The following is a 17,317-nucleotide window of genomic DNA, read 5'->3' as shown; positions in this document are numbered from 1 at the left end:
CCAAACTTTTCCAAATATCGAGCCCGTGAAAATCAAGTCAATTAAAGTATCCTATAGTCTCCACCAATTCTTTGGCCCACTTGTTTTACGTTTTGTATCGTGGAGGAATGATGCATGTTTATGTTTACGCCACTTACTATCGGTGAATAGTATACAAGAGCACTTCTCCAACGTTGCATCGTTGAAAATCACCCAACTTCCTTAGAGGTCATTCACAGACCGTTATTGGATATGTTCACCTGAAAACGTGTTGCATGCCAACTGTTTTATGAGTCGTTTGCAGTCTCCCTATGCATATATTTATATGATAGCAGCATAATGCACATTTCGAGGAAATTGCATTGCCGAAAGTCGGAGAAGGTGGAAGTCGTTAGCCCAGCAGATTACAGGATATAAATCATGTCTATTGTCCTTGGCATCCTGCAGACGAGCCCATACGAATCGGTCTCCAGTGGAAAGTGAAAATGGGAACACCTGTATGAGCACTTTTCCTGGGAAAACCCGTAGTCAAAGTGCATTTGCGACTAGAAACCAGTGAGAGCACACCGGAACCCATGAGGAAAGACAGTTGTTCCGACAGTTTGAACCCTCCTCCGTGCCTTACCTGTCCCTAATGGAACGACCCTTGAATCAGTGCAGACCCCCCCCCAGTGTCGTTGCAGACTGCTAAGGGTTCGAGGGCCACAGTTTCAGGACCTCCGATATACAATGGTGCACAACCGGAGGAGACTGCCTTATGAAGCAAATTGGCAAAACACTTTATACCCAGCATCTAGTCAGAGCTACTTGTGCCAGCGTGTGGCTTTGTTTGGCGTCTCCTTCGCACAAGAGTGCGTGCGGACGAGACGGAAGACGAAGCTGCATGCTCTTGTAGCAGTGCAGGGCTTCAGCACCGTAAAAACTATGCTAGCTTGGATGACGTACCATAAAGAAAGTCAACGTCTAGTACAGAATGTCTCGTGTGGACTGACGGGCGTATATTTTTTGTGTTTACACCACTTAATATTGGCAAATACTGCGTAGAACAGTTCTCCGCTTCAATGGAGCAAAGTGGAGGGAACGCATTGAAACGCCTCGTGGCGACTCGCACATGTAGCCGCTGGGAAGGTGCAGGTCGCAACCTGCTCTCGTTTTTGTTTTATTGAACCAGTCTGTGACAGCTATTATATTGCTTGGAGCAGTTCCTTGACTCCAGTGTTGCCAGCACATTCGACAAGATCAAGTTCCCTCTGTTCATGGACGTGAAGCCTCCGGACAACGAGACTTTGGCGACGGTCGTGCACGACGTCTGGTTCGAGCTCATGGAAGAGGCGAGGACTGAGTTTGCGAGATCCCCTGGGCTCGTGTAATGGGCAGCCATATTGGTACCGGCAGCCACGATTTGTTCTATCTCTCCAATCTGTGCGCTCTAAGAAGGGAGTAGGTGATTTAATCGGGTTTACGGTACCTTTATTCCAATTGCATTGACTCGTAATAGCACAGGCATGAGTATGTGCACCAATGCGTGGTTGTATATTAACTTGCTAGTCATCATCGTTTACAGGCACACCCAACGGAGGAAGCCTACAAGAAGTCGCTGTACGCAGCCTCCAAGCAGAAGCTGAAGTCGGTGGCGTTGGGTCTGTTTGGCATTTGATCACATACTGCCTTATCTAGAATAAGTAAATCTACCGCTTTTTTCCAAATTGCAGATTAAAAAAATGCGAAATTCCAAAGCCTTTTCTATTCACAGTAATGTCAACTTTTATTTTCCTGGCATTTCGTTGCATACTCTTGAGAATAAGCATTATCTAGCTTGGAGCTACAAAGTGCACATCAGGCCACATGCTGTGCTCTCGACACCGTTGAAGTTTAGCCGTTCCCATCCCCTCGGCGACAATACAAATTTCGCCGGGGCATATTGATTGCAACCCGAGCCCAAGTCAAGCGCTTGCACGACGCTCGTGTTCAATCCACTAGCCACATTCGACTGCCATTACCCTGCCACGATTCCCCACAACTGCGTCGATGTCATGACTCCCACGATTTTGTCGGCGAGCTTTGTGACATAAAGACTGAAAGAATTTCAAAAATATCAAAACTGAACATGCTACATCTCCTGCGAATTTGCTTTAGCTTAGCTTTCTTTCCCCCCCCCCCCCCCCCCCCTCCCCCCCACCCAGAGCTCGAAAGTTTGCAGCTTAGGATCTTGGAGCAGCTCACTACGGATGACGATGCACCTCAGGTGAGCCTAGAAAATCATTGTATCAGTCAAAAACTGAAAATAGCGCACGTGTTTCAATGGCAAAAAGTTTTCAGTTAGACGACTGAATTACTTAAAGAAAATGAGCTTGGAAGCCACTTTGCGCTCCTAAAACGAACGTCTACCAATTTTAAAGGATGTGCCAAGACCTTTAAACCAACTGCACACATTCTCGTATCCTGATTTTGTGTCGCATAATTGAGGAGGCACCCAATTTCATTTAATATTCTTGACCATCGTTTAATAGCAGGGCCCTTCTCTCTAATGCTGTCGTAGAACGGTTTCTTTGTGCCACCAAAGCAGCAGGTGTACAAAGTTACATAGAGCAAACAGCGAGGAATAACTTGTAGACGCTTCCGTCACTGTCGGTACAAGTGCGTTCAAAGTTTCTGTGACTGGCGCTCGACGCCGCTCTCGGTCAAGATGGATCCTTTGGTGGTTGACGAATATTATTTTAATTGCAGGGCCAGACAAGTAGGGATACTTTCCTCGCGAAATTCGAGGACTTTATCAAAGAGAATTCGCCCGGGAGCAGGGTAAGATTTCTCCTTTGACGTTTGAGCGGGTCAGTTGCATTGAGCAGTCATTTGGATCATAAGTTTCTATAAGCTGGGAGGCAAACAACGAGCGTCACATTTAAGCCAACTTTGTTCCTGTGTCGTCCTCTGCGATTAATTGAATGCCACTGATTCTTGTTTTGAAGTGGCAAAGTGCCATTTCGTGATATGCGCGCGTCATATTATTTTAATGCGTCTTCGTCTCGCACAAGGTGGATTTCAATTGGCAGGTCGTCTAGAAATGTACATGATGCAAAACCATAGTTTTGAAGGAATCTTTGTAAAACTTGAGTCAAGAGCCATGGTCTACCTCAAAACAATAATTTTTCTTTCTTCCGTAAAATTATTGGTGACAAGAATCGATGGCGTTCAATTAATCACAGAGGACGACGCAGGAACAAAGTTGGCTTAAACGTGACACTTGTTCATTGCTTGCCAGCTTATGAAAAATACTTTTTTTTGTTCCAAATCAGTTTTTAAATTTTCTAAGGTGTTTTTTTTGTTTCGGACAGTACGAGCGTTTCATCGCACACCGTCCGGGAGGGCACCACTTTTTATAATTTCGACACTGAATCGAGCACACCGCTATTGCAGTGAACATTCAAAAGTTTTGAAGATTTGCACCCGTCTATCTGCTGGCTCTACGTTTGTCTGTGAGCGACTTCCATAAACTGTTATACATACTTCTCGGGGTTATGGTATGTTGTGCATACCATAACCCCGAAAAGATCACAGTGTTCATACTTTGACATGGGACACAACAGTGTCCCATGTTTTGGTGCGTTTGCAGCATGACTGTGCATCAGCTCGCCTGCACATCAACCCTCGGAATTAAAATGAACTGGCAGGCTAGCTGGTTAGACATGGCAAAAAACCACTTGTCCTACGTGTGTGCCAAAAAGACCTTTGGAAACAACAGCAACTTCTACTATTCCTTTTCTTTTGAATGGAGCTTTTTCCATTAACCCTCGTTTCAGTCACCACAATGTCCCTTTATGTCATGAAAAACCTGTGCCTCGATGTGCGGAGAGTTAGAAACTCGGGAATCGAAGCGCCTGCGAAGTAACTCGACTCCGTCACAATGTTTGCAGACGGTGACCCTGGACCTATGTCCGCCGTCGGTGGCACTCAACTTCTTCCACCGGCTGGTGGCACTCCTACGCCAGTGTCTTCCCGTCCTTCATGCGGCCAGCGGCAAACTCCTGCAAGCTCACAGTGAGTCTTTTGTTCGCTTGTAAGAAGATTATGTTCAAGCCGGTACAAGGTCCTTCGAGCTTTTCGTTCCTCTCTCTCTCCCTCCCCCCTCTCTTTCACATACTTTGGAGGTTTAGTACCACATTTTCCGGACTATATAGTCTGAATCTGGTGTATTATCCACAAAAAAAGTTTCGAGTTAAACAAAATGGGTTTCGTTGGGTAGTTTTCACTCAGTGTATTTGGTGACTCCAGCGAAATCGACGGCACCTCGCAGCTAGAACAGAAAGCTGTGGCGGTGAGTTCGCTCACTATGCAGCACATTATGAAAAATGCCTGTTTCAGTAGCACACGAAAAAGCTTGTAGCATACAAAAGTCATCAATAACATAATCTCACTGACAAAATCGGTAACGTCTTGTCATAATTAACTATCTTGAAAGAAACAAACCCTCGTGTAGCCCGCCCCTGTAGGTAGTGTGCAACGCATAAAATTTTAACTTTTGGACATCTGCAGGCCATAGTCCTAAATACATTTTACATATAGTGCCGACTTTTAAGGGGGGGACACGGGTCTTTGGTGCTAATAAAGTTTTGTCTAAAGCTATTAATGCAAAACCATTAGCTGTCCCATGGAGCGAGCTGATGTCATCAGTTTGAAGCGCGAAAACGGCACCTAGTTTCCACGATCTCCTTCGGTTCCATTGGCTGGCGCGCACCGACGGGGTTCCCATTGTCTGCTGCGCTCGTCAGTTTCCACGACCGCTCACCCCATGGCGCTGCGTGTCCATCAGCTTAGGATTAAGTGAATGGTGGCAGAAATCGAGAGAAAACTAGGTATTTTCTTATTCACTGATGGCAAGGGGGTTTCATAGCCTCACTTTCTTGGCACTGCGGAGTGAATATAGATTTCACATTTAAATATTCTAAGCTTAAATGGTAAAACAAAATGGCTAGGTGGCGTAAGCTACCGCCCGATCTAAAGGGCTCAGCCGTATTCATCCATCCATCCATCCACACCCAGGGGTGCACGCGCGCTGACCGGCGACGAAGAGTATGCAGCAGAGCAGCAGACGAAAAAGGCAGCGGACGAGCGGCTTGCGTGCTTTCGCATTCACGACTCATAAGAAGCGCTTAGGTGTACCTCGCGCTTTTTGTTCTTCTGAATCTTACAAGTTTATATATTTGTGGATGAATATTTGAGCAATACATCACTTTATAATATCTATGCAGGCTGAATTTGCATTGAAGTTGACTCTTAAACGTTGCTTTCTGAAAAAACAAGTTTTGAACTCCTTGCCAATTTTCAGGAGAGATATCTCAGGATTTAGTGCAGAAGGAAATATAACTTGTTTTGCAACATGTATGTAGCTAAATCTGTGAAGTTTAGAGCAGATTTTTTAATATACCGTAAAGTACCGGGCAAGCGTTCACTCACAATTTGGAGATAACGGCGAAAAAATTGGGGGATGGGCACTTGTCCAGTCATCAACTTTACATATAAACGTACTGTGCATATTTCTCAAATCTTACAAGTTTGGGAGTGGGCGCTTAGCGTGGAAAGGGCGGATGCGCCCACACATTGAACACTAAACTTCAGTTTATTTGTAAAATCACTAATAATAGACTTCAATCTCAAAAGTACTCCCAACATTGTATTCTTTCTACTTTGTAGTTTGTAGCCATGTGTTAAAGGGGTACCCCAGCCATTTTTGAGCTACCCAAACCAATTGCATTATCTGAATACACAAACACGGTCTTCACGGTATCCTATTTATCGTCTCAAAATTCAAAAGCAGCTATTGAGAAAACTGTAAATGAAGATGATGCCGAAACCAACATTCAAATTTCCACGCACTCTCCAGTGGTGCGACGTCACAAATGGTACAGAGTTTCAGGTCGCACAGGTAGTCGTAAACAGAGCACACCTAGCATTTTTTTCATGCTTCTCGGTGAATAAGCTTCTAAGCATTCTTTTCCCGCCATCAAATGTCTTTTAATCATTTGGGAATGTGGTTTATTGCCCACTTTGTACCATATCTGTCGTCACATTTTAGTGTTGCCAGTGGGGCCCCCCGTTTTAAAAGATGAGAATGAAATTAAAAAATTCAATAATTTTGCATATGTATTTAAAAAAAAAAAAAATTCACACAATACTTAGGGAACTGGTATAGCCATGTCTATTGGCGCGTTGAGCCAATTTTGAGGCAAATCAGCGACCATAAAAAAAATATCCCTGGAGTACCCCTTTAAACAGACTTTCTTGTTGAGCAGTTTTCCTCCCTATTGTTCCTGTAAACAAGGACTGGAAAGCCTTAAATATTTGAGGACCAATCCACTGGCCGAATAAATGAGCAGATATTTGAAATCGGCAGAGACAACTCAACAAGCTCGAGCAGCTTTGTTGAGTTCTGTCAAAAAGTACGGAGAAAAGCTCCAAACCCAGTGTTTCCCCCAAGTGTCTCACCCTCTTCTCGTCGACGACAGGTCTGTACATTCCGGGCGACGTGTTTCTGAGCGACATCGGCGTCCGTGGCGAAGTGTCCCGGGTGGGCGACTTTCCGGAACTCCCTTACGACATCGCATCCAACCAGCAGTCGAACCGCCCCGACGAAGGTCTGTTTGGACCGGAACGTTTCTGCCTCCCGTATCATCACAATCTCCGGATTACCTGCACCCTGTTTTCTTTTTAAACGACTAGCATTTATGGGGTTGGCTCTTAGCACTGTCGTGTCAATGCCTGGGATGCAGTCTAGATGGTGATGTCATGCTGATGTAATAACGTGCAAATAGTGGATTTTGTGTTCAAAGCGAATACAGCGTAGAGGCTTTGACCGAATATTTTCTAATCAAATATGGAATAGTTACTACATGCCTCTGGCTACTGCGTTGCACCACGCTTAAACGAAAACCCACCTGAACTTGTGAAGCTTGTTCCCAAGGTTTCACTTGTCCATTTTTAAAGCTAATTTTAATCTAACTATATTTATAGACTGTGGCCTCACGAAGCGTGATGCCTGCATTGGGATAGCAAGGAAGCAACAAATTTGACACGAAATTTATTATAAATCTTATTATGTGCAAGTGTCCTTCCTTCGCTCTCGAATTTGAAAAAAATAAAAATCAATCTCAAATGATGAACGCAGGTTGTCAGGGCATTTTTGCCTAATATACTAGTCTGTATACTGTCACATAATAGCCACACTTTAATTTTGAAAATTTCATTGCAATGCAGGTATCAATATTCAGAAAGTTTTAGTTCCTTTTTAAATACTCCTGGAGCTTGCGTGCATCCCGCTTTAAAAGGGTGCTTTTCTACTATGCACGCGACTGCAGTATATTTGTACTTTTTGAAATGTCGATCGCAGTGAGTTAGTCTCCTTGAGTGCGCTTCTTGTCTAGCATTAAGCTGCGGAGAAGCAACACCCACAAAGCTCGCTTTTGCAGATGTCGCTTCTCTGCAGTGCACCCGTGCGCAATAAAAAGTGCACTCAGCGATGAACCCACCTTCAACACGTCGAAAAATATGAATATCACAGTTCATGTCGAAGCAAATAGCGAATAGCGTATTAACGAAAACTACATTTAGAAGATCTGAATGCTCGCACATCACTATGGCGATGACGTTACGGTAGTCATGAAATTGATGTCTTACTCTGGTGCTGGAACGGTGGCCGGTCCTAAGAAAGGAAACTCCCGAGCCGTCGTTTCTTTACATGACACTACGACGTCACGTGACCCTCTGATGCCACGGGGGAACCATAAATTCTATGCATTATGGCACCTTTGGGTTTCACTATGGTTGTTTTTTGTTTTCCATCCTGGATTTTACATTTTCGTAGAGGGCCCCTCAAAGCATGAATTCTTTGAATGACCAGCTACGATGCAAGTGGGTGCACATACAGTCGTCACAAATTTGTTTGTAGAAACGTAAATTGATGCGATTTTACGCGAGTATCGACCAACATACTCCAAACTACGTGCAGACCGGCGGAAAGTTATGAAAAGGTATGGATAGCATGAAGTGAATGCCGAGCAATCGAAACGCGCGCTCTCCCTTGTGGCCGACCCTGGAGCCGTCACCACGAGAGTATGCGCGCATGCAGAATGTCTTGCAGGCTTCCCTTTCTCATTGGGACAGTCGCGAAACGTGGCACTTTTACCGCTTTCCTAGCATTGCATGTTCTCAAATCACCGCATCACTTGTGCACAGACGGCAAAACAAAGTACGCAGCAGCTCGATCGGGTCCTCGCGGCCGTTTTACGACTGATTCCGTCGACGCGTTTATTCTCGTGGCAAATAGTTCCGGAGGTCGCCACAAGGCTTCTCGCGTTTTGGCTACTCGGCGCTTGCTCTATTCTAGTCGTATCCTCGACGACGCATGCGCTCTAGCGTCCCCCCGCGGGAGAGAATCAGGCTTGTCTGCTCTCCTCGGGGCTGCAGGCCACAAGGCGTCGGTGGAGCTGTCGAGCGGCACGCCGAACGCATTCGACAAGGACCGTGCGAGCACCAAGGTGTTCCGACTCCTAGACGGAATCGTCCGCCTCTACTATCTCTGCAGCCATGCCCACTTCTTGAAGGTGAGGACAGGGCGCCGGAAAGTCGAGGGTCGACAGGAAATTCCTGCAATGCACGCTCGGAGACAATATTTGTGGTGGCGCATGAAGGATGCAAGTGCACATGCATAATTGTGGAATACTCACGGTAACTTTGCTGTAGACTGGGGTTCTCTAAAGCTGCGGTCACACTGCTTACACATCGTACAGTCTGCAGATGCTGTCCGAGGCACGTTTCTTCCTTGTACGACAGTCCAGTCACGTCGGTCATACGTAAACTGTCTATAGACATGTTCGAACGTACATGTCTATGAAGCAAACATGCTCGATGCCTGTTCACTGACAGTTCTGTCGTCATGTCCACATTGAACGCCGTGTCTTCTGTGTGATGCACGGATAGTGTGACTGCAGCTTCAAAGACGACAGAAGCACAGAGAAGTCTGACCATCACCCTCTCCCGTTTGAGCTTTGTCGTTTGGAGTGGCAGTTGGCAACCGTTAGTGGTTCCTCCGCGCAGATGAATGCGGTGAGGGAGGGCATGCGCGACTACCTGCGGGCAGTGCAAGAGGTGAGACGCAACAGCGCCCTCGGGGAGCCCGACGTGGTGGAGGCACTGACGAAGGCCGAGGAGGTGTTCAGCGACACCCTGTCTCAGCAGGCCAGGCAGGTGGCGTGGCTCTCCGCCGTCGTCTTCTCAAAGGTGTGTGCCCGCTGCGCGTTCGAGCCCTCGACGTGCACCACAGCCCACGTGGTCGTGTAGACGTACCCAAGGTACCGTGATGTCCGAGGGATGTCTCACGGACATTGAATAAATGTCTTGTAGATATTTGGCAGACTTTGATGTCCATAGGATGTTGTAATGTCCAACAGATGTCCTATCGGTGTCCAGTGGATGTTATGTCCGAAGAGTGTCATAATGTGTAGAGCGGTGGTTCTCAAACGGCAGTCCCCAGATCCTTGTGGGGGTCCCTGAGGGCCTTCTTAGGGGCCACGAAGCCCTCGAGCACAAGTGAAACTGAGCAGTAGAATCTCTATATGAAAGCTGGCTATCCCACAAGCTAAGTGGACCAAACCATGTGTGCCAAATGAGAAGGGCTAATTTTTTCTTCGTATGAAAGCTTCAAAGTTAGTTTGCACTCATTCAGTTTTCCTCATTTACCCTTTTGACATTGTTATTACCATCGGTCAGTGGGCCTCCCACCACTTCCGCTCATCCAGAAGGGACCCCAAAACATCAGTGGTTGAAAACCACTGCAATAGATTTATTATAAGTGTCCAGTAGCTGTTTTTTGGGCATCCTTTAGATACCATACGTTTGTCCTATGGACACCCATAAGATAATTTGTATCGTCTGTGAGCGATTGCCTGAACCCACACAAGTAAAACAGTGCCTATCTATGGGGTGTCCACAATGAGCATCCACACCGGACGACACACCCTTTCCTCCGCTCCCCACACCTATCGGGAGACGGTGCCAGAGGTTACAACCGTCGCCAGCCCGATCGTCCGTAAACGCGTCTGCCATCGACCCCTGCGAGTTTGTCGGTCTCGTCTCTCGCGGGAGGGGAGCTAGGCTTCGAAATTCCGCCGGGCAAAGTCCGCTGCCCCAAATGCACTTTCGGCGAAAGTTTAAGCTTTCTACATGCCGGCGGCGATTTTTTCGGCCTGCTTATTTACGGCGCCGAGATCCGTCGTGGAACACCTCGTATCTTGGAATCAGCTCGGTTGACGTCGATCGGCATTGCGCAGCCAGCACACAAATCTGGCATCTGAGTCGCCGTCGGGGCGCTCCCGACCCTGTCCCGCCACAGGAGAAGCAGGCGGACGTGTACTGGCTGCTGCGGGTGGTGCTCCTGACGCTGGAGGAGGCCTCCCACTCGGGCGCCGCATTTGCCTTCGTGCCGGACTACTACGTCGAGTCGTGCATCAAGCTGCTCACGTCGCTCAGCTTCTACTTCCCGCCCACCTGCAACCTCAGCGACATCCCAGGTGGCTTTGCTTTCCTCTGCTCCTCCCTCAAAGGCCGGTTCGCACACTTGCGACCGCTGACGTTCGAGTGCCTCGAAACCTCCCAGGATCTCTTACGACGAGAGATAACGCCAGCGCTACCTGTCAGCCAGCTGTGGACTGCTCGCGATTTCTGTGTGTTTCCCCTATACCCTATAACTGCATCTCACTAGAGCGAAGGTTTTGCATGTTTTTGCGACATCGAGCATACATAGAAACTACGAGAAACGGTCGCTTATAACATTGTCTAAGGTATTTTGAGCCGAGAAAAAAAGAAATATGTGAAAAAAAGACGGGAAACATACGGTAATCGTGAGCAGTCCACGTCAGCAAGTTGCTTCGTCGTAAGAGATCGCAAGAGCCAAGTCGCGAGCAAATGCAAGCGTGTGAACGGGCCTTAATACTCAATCAACCGTGTCATACTATTTGGATGCGCTAAGCGGTTGTGCTGCAGTTTCTGCCGTTATCCCAATTGTGGTGCTCGGAGCAAGGAGACAAATAAATGCTGGTCCAAACAATGCTAGAAAAGCTAAGTCAATCAATTAATGTATAGTGTGCAAGGGCAAACTTGGACCGAAAATTGGCAGTTTTTCCTTAGGTATTCTGCACCCAGTGCGTAGTTCCCACCTGGTGTATGCTCTGCACATCAAAAACTGTTATACAAAGCAGAACTTGAAAAAAAGGCTTTATTAACGCGCAAAGAATGTGGCACGGAGATCATCATTAACATAATCCGTCATTCACGAAATCTGTCTCATCTTGTCGTAACGAATGATCTTGGAAAAACAAATCCTTGTAAGGTGCGCACCTGTAGTCTGCACCGCGCAAAATTTCAACTTTATATGTGTATAGTCTATGAACTATAGTGTGGAATGACATGGTAGTAAGGAGCTAGAGATCTGATACGCTACTCTTATGAATAATTGAGAAACCTCGGATGCATTGACGAGTTTGCTTCACTGTTCCTCATCTAGTCTCCCAGTTTTGGGAGACTGCTTTGGGTGAGGCCTTAAATATTTTCTAATTTATTTACTCATCTGTTCCAATTCGGGGGTTTGTGCTAGCAGTGCACTGCGTCGTATTGACGCATCCAAAAGACATAAAAAGCCGCACCAAGAGTCACGGCACACCAAACCAATTCCCGACGCGCAGAAACCGAGTCCGCCTTGCCGATCGTCAGTATCATCGTTGCCAACGTTTGCTGTCATCCCCAGGTCACTACAACGTCCTGGTGCGGTATAGCACGTTTCTGGCCCAGCACTTCGCGGACCCTAGGGTCACCAATCCCGGTAAGTTTACGCCACAACCTCCGGGCAACGCGAGCCACGAATACACCGACCCCGCACGGGGACCCACTTTGCTTGCAACTCGGGGTTATGTTATGCAAGTTCCCGACACTGGGTTGGGAACACCGGTTTCTTTCCCAGACGAAAATCAGTCCACTTCGAGCTGGATTATGGAACTGGAAATGAGGCGTTCCAGCTGGATTCCAGCTGGAATCCAGCTGGAACGCCTCATTTCCAGTTCCATAATCCAGCTCGAAGTGGACTGATTTTCGTCTGGTTAATTGTCACGAAGTTGCGTTTGTAGCGTCATCATGATGATCGCAGCGTTGCAAACTCCCGTTACACAGACATGAAGGACGCGCTGCTGCGGGCTTTGGCGGCCCACGTCTGTCCCCCGTCCACCGTGAGGGCACTGGAGTGCATGCCCACTGAAAGGTAAATAATTAATTAATCGCTCCTAACGGCTCGGTACACTTCCATAATAAAGGCTCGCTCGCACACTTGCAACTGCTTACGCCCGAGTTCGTTAAGACTTGTTATTCTTACGATGAGAGAAGTCACTGGTGCCATCTGTCGGGTGGTCGTTCAACACTCGCGATTTATGTGTAATTTATATTTTTTGCGCGCTTCATGCTTTCACTTTTGGCTCGAAAAACTTTAGACAATGTTTCAAACAACCATTTCTCGTAGATAGTATGTATGTTTCATCTCGCAAATGCCGCGAAACCTTGACTCTAGTGAAATGCAGTGTCAGAGCCGCCTCAGAGGTGGCGCCAGCGTATTCTCTCGCCAAAAAAATATCACAAGAAATTGTATTGCACTCAGTGGTAAGTGTGCGAATGAGCCTTAAGTCTCTGTGTAGTAATATCCCGAGAGAAATAAAGCAACGAACGAGGCAACACAAAATCTTAAGATTTTGTGTCGTCTTGTCCATTACTGTATTTATCCGTGTATTGGGGTTTAGTCCATTATTGTATTTCTTTGGGTATTGGGGTTTGGATTACAATGTTTCCTAACCAGCTCGCCTGCATACTCTCACTTCTTACTATGTCGGTCTAGTAGTTTGGTAGTGTGAGCGCTAGGCTTGCCCACGGCAACACCATTCTCAGCCATAGGAGACAGTGACTACTACGCACTAGCCGGTCATTATGGCCGTAAGCCATAGCCAGCCTGGTGAAGAGTTGCCTTTCGTCGTTATTTCTCCGTAAATATTATTTGGTTACCCGTCAGCTTCCAGCAGGAAAAGAAAAAGCATTTGTGTTGTCACAAATATGGCTGTGTATAAAGCGACATTTCCATTTAGTCTTTTGCGTAGGGCAATCATTACTCAATGTTTCACAGCTCATCTTTTTATGGTGTTCCTCGCATCTCTATCCGAGCACATGTTATCCAGCAATATCGGGCTTTGCCTGCAGGCATCCAGCCGTAACGACGCCGCGTTTACTTGCAGCTCCATGGCCATGATACAGGCGCTGCTTCAGCCGTACAAGAACAGGCCGTGGGCACAGACCAACTGGATCCTTATGAGGCTCTGGAAGGTGGGCACAACCCCCAGACACCTTAGACTCAGAAAGATGCCACACAATAAGAGCTGAGATGTGCAGGACGAGTGTTACAGTGTGCACACTGTGCATGTTGTCGCTACGAGCCATGTCTGGTTATAGGCTAATTAATGTATTTGCACAATCAGCTTTCCACTGTTGCTTTTGATACTTAAGAACTAAGCCACGATGTGTTGTTTATCGTGAGGCTTGCCGCAGCATGTTGTGGCGTCTTGTGTGAGCATCGACTGAAGAGGTTCCCGTGTGGCGTGATCGCAGGGCTGCGGGTTCGCATTCCGCTTCACGATCGCTCCCCACCTAGTGCAGCGGATGTCCTCCAAACCAGTGGAGTCTGCACTTCCAAGTCATCCAGGTGGGGGAAACGCACCTTTTAGTTTTAAACTGCCGGGCGCCATTCACGAAACACCGTCCTCTCTGCTTTGGATGAACGTGCGTAGCACGCGGCCTTAATGTGAGCAGTCTGTGAAACTCGTCTTTTGCTTACTCGGTGGTACCTCGCAGGAGGCGGCGCTGCTACGAAACAAACCAACGAAATTTGACTGCTTCTCAACGGTCTTGGTAAAAGCGAGCGAGTTGAACATGAATGCTTAAAATCGAAAGAATAAAACACTGAGGACAAGCACAGGACAACCAGTACTCAACGGTCATTCAGCTCGATGGGTAGTGTTCTTTCTTGAGTGGGTAGTGTTCTTTCTTGAGGAGTCCTCAAATCTACAGTAGACTTTCATTACTTCAAACTCCAAGAAGCCACGGATTTTGTTTGAATTACCCGAAGTTTGAATTATTAGAAATTCCTCTAAATATGATGCAAGCTAAAAGCACGATTTTAGCTTAGTTTGTATTATTCTAACGAAGGAATAGAGATTGAGCAATCAAACTCGAGTAGGAGTCGAGACTTTCTCTACATGTTCGCCATCAAACGTTAACCACTTTTGTTAGCGATGGACCACATGCCGGAGGCCATTGTTTTAGAACTCCTCATTTTGACTGTTCAGGAATCGCTCCACTTCAGCAATCACTTGGTCGTGGTCCTTGAAATGATTTCCTCTTTTTGGCTACACTGGAAGCGTCGGCGCCATTTAACCACAGTTGCATAAACTTGGGCGTTGTCCCAGAGCAACGCTCCCAAATTGAAATAAATATCCTTGGCATTACTTCCCTTCAAATGAAAAAAAAAAAAAAAAAAACGGATCACTGCATGTTTGGCACCAACAGGTGGTGCCTTTTGGTTTCGACTCCCTGGCGACGTTCCACGCTACTATAGCATGCGACGTGTACACTGTGCGGAAACTAGAGGGACGAGCGCTCTTGTTGATGCCTGTTTTGTTCTGCTTTTTAAAGCTTTTTGTGCCAATACTACAAACGTTATGAACCTTCCTCGTATATGGATGGCTACGAATATACAAAGCAGAGATATTATGATTTTCGTCTACACAGGCCTACTAATCAAAAAGATATGCCACACTCGAAACATTAATGAAATGTATGAGATCAGTTTATTCATCCCTCAAAAATGTTGTCTATTGTGGACTGTTTAGACAGCACATCACACCTCAAGACAAAATTAAGTCTGTCCATCCAGCAAAAACAGTTGTCTATTGTCGACTTAGAGCCTCGTCGAGCTCGCTTCCTACCCGGCACGGGTGCACTGCCGAGAAGCAACACCCGCGGAAGTGAGCCCCGCAGATGTTGCTTCTCCGCAGTGCACCGGCGCTTAGAAAGAAGCACTTTCCACGGGGCTGCAAGGACAATAAGTGCGCATTTGTACACGAAAACGCCGTTGGAATTCAGTGGCTTATAAGTTGACCACAAGTATACAATGTTTGAGTTCGAATTATTGCGAGCCCACCGTATTCCACACGGGTGGCGAGCCCAAAGCTCTCGGGGTTTGCAGCGCCCTGCCCATCGGTGTTCTTCCAAAACCACATTGGGCGTTGGCTGGAGGACCACCCAGACCGTGCTGCCGCCTTCCTCGGCAGTGTCCTCACCCAGCTCAACTGGGCCTTCTCCCAGTTCATCAGCATGCTGCAGGAGGTAGGGACGGACCAGGCAGTAGCAAGCTCGTCTCGCATGTCTACCGATTATATTCACAGGTACAGGTCAAACGCTGGAGAGGACGCAAGTTCCTCTCCAGTGTTCGCTCTGCTAAAGTTGAGAGAGGTGGGAGGGTTTTTTCCTGAACTCTTAAACTGTTGAACGACTGAAGGAAACTGTGTTCCTTTAAAGGAAACATTCATTCCGCTTTGGGTGGTGCCAGGGGAACAGATAAAAACACACAATTAGACAATCAAGGCTGGGGGCTGCTGGTCACCCGAATACATTATTCATAGCGACATGCGAAAAAATCTGCAACAATATTAGGCGGAAACCTGGGGAAAATGACCAAACAAAGAAGACGTGAAAGCCTATAGTGCTAGCTCCTTATATCCACGGCATTACTCGCCGATTGAAGGAGACTGCCGAATGGCAGGGCGTCCTTGCGGTTCACTCCGTGCCGAATAAGGCATGTTCTGTGTGTCGCAGGGTAAACCAGGAGGGAGGGATGAAAGGAGAAGTTTGTGGCATTGCTCGCAGAACAAAGTATGTACTATGCGTTGTGTGAAAAAGGAGCCATATGTAACATACCATTATTATCCGGTCGATGCTACATGAGCCAAACCGATCGTTGCATCGGTGGCTTGTCAAAGGACAGGCTGCTGCATTAAGGAATATTTCCTTAATGCAGCAGCATATACAGTTTATTTTCGAGAATGCCTGTGCACTGCAAGTTCGCAAAACATCAAGATCCTGGGAAAGAACAAAGAAAAACTTGCACGTGAAATCCTTGGAATAGTGGCCATCGATGAAAGGGTGAATGCGTCAAAGCCCTGGCGCTTTACCAGCAAGGAAAACTTCCTGCGGAGGTCCTGAAGGACATGGAAGAGCTCCGTATAAAAATAGGAGTGGAGGAAGAAGACTTTCATCCAGTTTGTAAGTAAGGAAGATGGCTTAAATCGAGGTTGTAAATACAGATAGTAGTGAAGGAAGAAGACCTCAATAAAATTGATAGTTCAGCGGTCGTCTACTATTTCTGTGTTTATATGTGTTCAGCTAGTACCACCCAAAGATACCAACCAACTAGCTCAGCTGCAACCTGTACTAGTAGGATTCATTCCACTCCTCAGACTATAAACTTCCTTGCTTATAAGACAGTTATCCTTCCTAAACTGGAATATGCTTGCGTATTATGAAATCCACACCGAAACTATAAAGCTAGAAGCTTTCTTTTTAAAACAAAGCTGCACACCCCATCTGCCACAACTAGGTAAGCACATCTACGCCAGTTATAATTTTTGCTTAAATGCTTAAATCTATGTCGCATCTTCTCCCACTTTCTTCCTTTCGCCCCCGTGTGATGTATCGCCGAATGTGTTTGATGTAAAATAAATAGAACAAAAATAGATCAGTCGTCAAAACATTGCTTCGCACGTGCGTCGGCGGTTGCGTTTTCAGATCCAGAATGCGCACTTCCGTCCGGAGCGGGTGTTCGTCGACACCCGTCAGCTGAAGATCTGCGCCACCTGCTTCGACCTTTCCCTGGGACTGCTCAGGGTGGTCGAGATGGTGGTCAACGTGGCACCCTCCCTCGTCACCCACCCCGGGAGGCCCCACTCAGACCTCCTCCTCGCCCGCATATGCCAGGTACACGGCACCACGGCTCCTGAAGCAAAGTCTATCGCGTCCTCAAAAGTGGTCCCCCAATTTCCGCTTGCTGGCGCTATTTCGTGGTTTTACGGCGACAGCTGGTAGTGGCCCGTTCCCCTGGTTTTCCAATGGCGTGAGCGTAAACGCCGTCAGTTGCCCCGGTAAATTTAGCGGGAAAATTGATTTCACATGACCTGTGCACCAATTCAGTTTCCCTGCAAAATTTGGC

At 47.0% G+C, this 17,317-nt stretch overlaps 1 protein-coding gene across 3 annotated transcripts in view; it reads left to right on the top strand.

The window, feature by feature from the left end:
* LOC8028743 (E3 ubiquitin-protein ligase RNF123) overlaps positions 1-17,317 on the top strand; it is a 39,484-nt gene that overhangs the window by 14,442 nt on the left and 7,725 nt on the right. For all 3 annotated transcript variants that reach the window (XM_040206757.3, XM_029967000.4, XM_029966999.3), the window contains 15 exons: positions 1,208-1,310; positions 1,544-1,619; positions 2,163-2,224; positions 2,707-2,778; positions 3,891-4,014; positions 6,480-6,608; positions 8,437-8,573; positions 9,067-9,249; positions 10,361-10,538; positions 11,771-11,845; positions 12,190-12,277; positions 13,293-13,380; positions 13,663-13,756; positions 15,299-15,438; positions 16,897-17,085. In XM_040206757.3, the coding sequence (XP_040062691.1) occupies positions 1,208-1,310; positions 1,544-1,619; positions 2,163-2,224; positions 2,707-2,778; positions 3,891-4,014; positions 6,480-6,608; positions 8,437-8,573; positions 9,067-9,249; positions 10,361-10,538; positions 11,771-11,845; positions 12,190-12,277; positions 13,293-13,380; positions 13,663-13,756; positions 15,299-15,438; positions 16,897-17,085 (1,738 nt within the window). The remainder of the gene's footprint in view (positions 1-1,207; positions 1,311-1,543; positions 1,620-2,162; positions 2,225-2,706; positions 2,779-3,890; positions 4,015-6,479; positions 6,609-8,436; positions 8,574-9,066; positions 9,250-10,360; positions 10,539-11,770; positions 11,846-12,189; positions 12,278-13,292; positions 13,381-13,662; positions 13,757-15,298; positions 15,439-16,896; positions 17,086-17,317) is intronic.

This window comes from Ixodes scapularis, unplaced genomic scaffold (genome assembly GCF_016920785.2).
Source record: "Ixodes scapularis isolate PalLabHiFi unplaced genomic scaffold, ASM1692078v2 PGA_scaffold8__174_contigs__length_109621045, whole genome shotgun sequence".
Lineage (NCBI taxonomy): Eukaryota > Metazoa > Arthropoda > Arachnida > Ixodida > Ixodidae > Ixodes > Ixodes scapularis.
The sequence above is the reverse complement of the archived record's forward strand: the minus strand, read 5'-3'. Positions and strand labels throughout refer to the sequence as shown.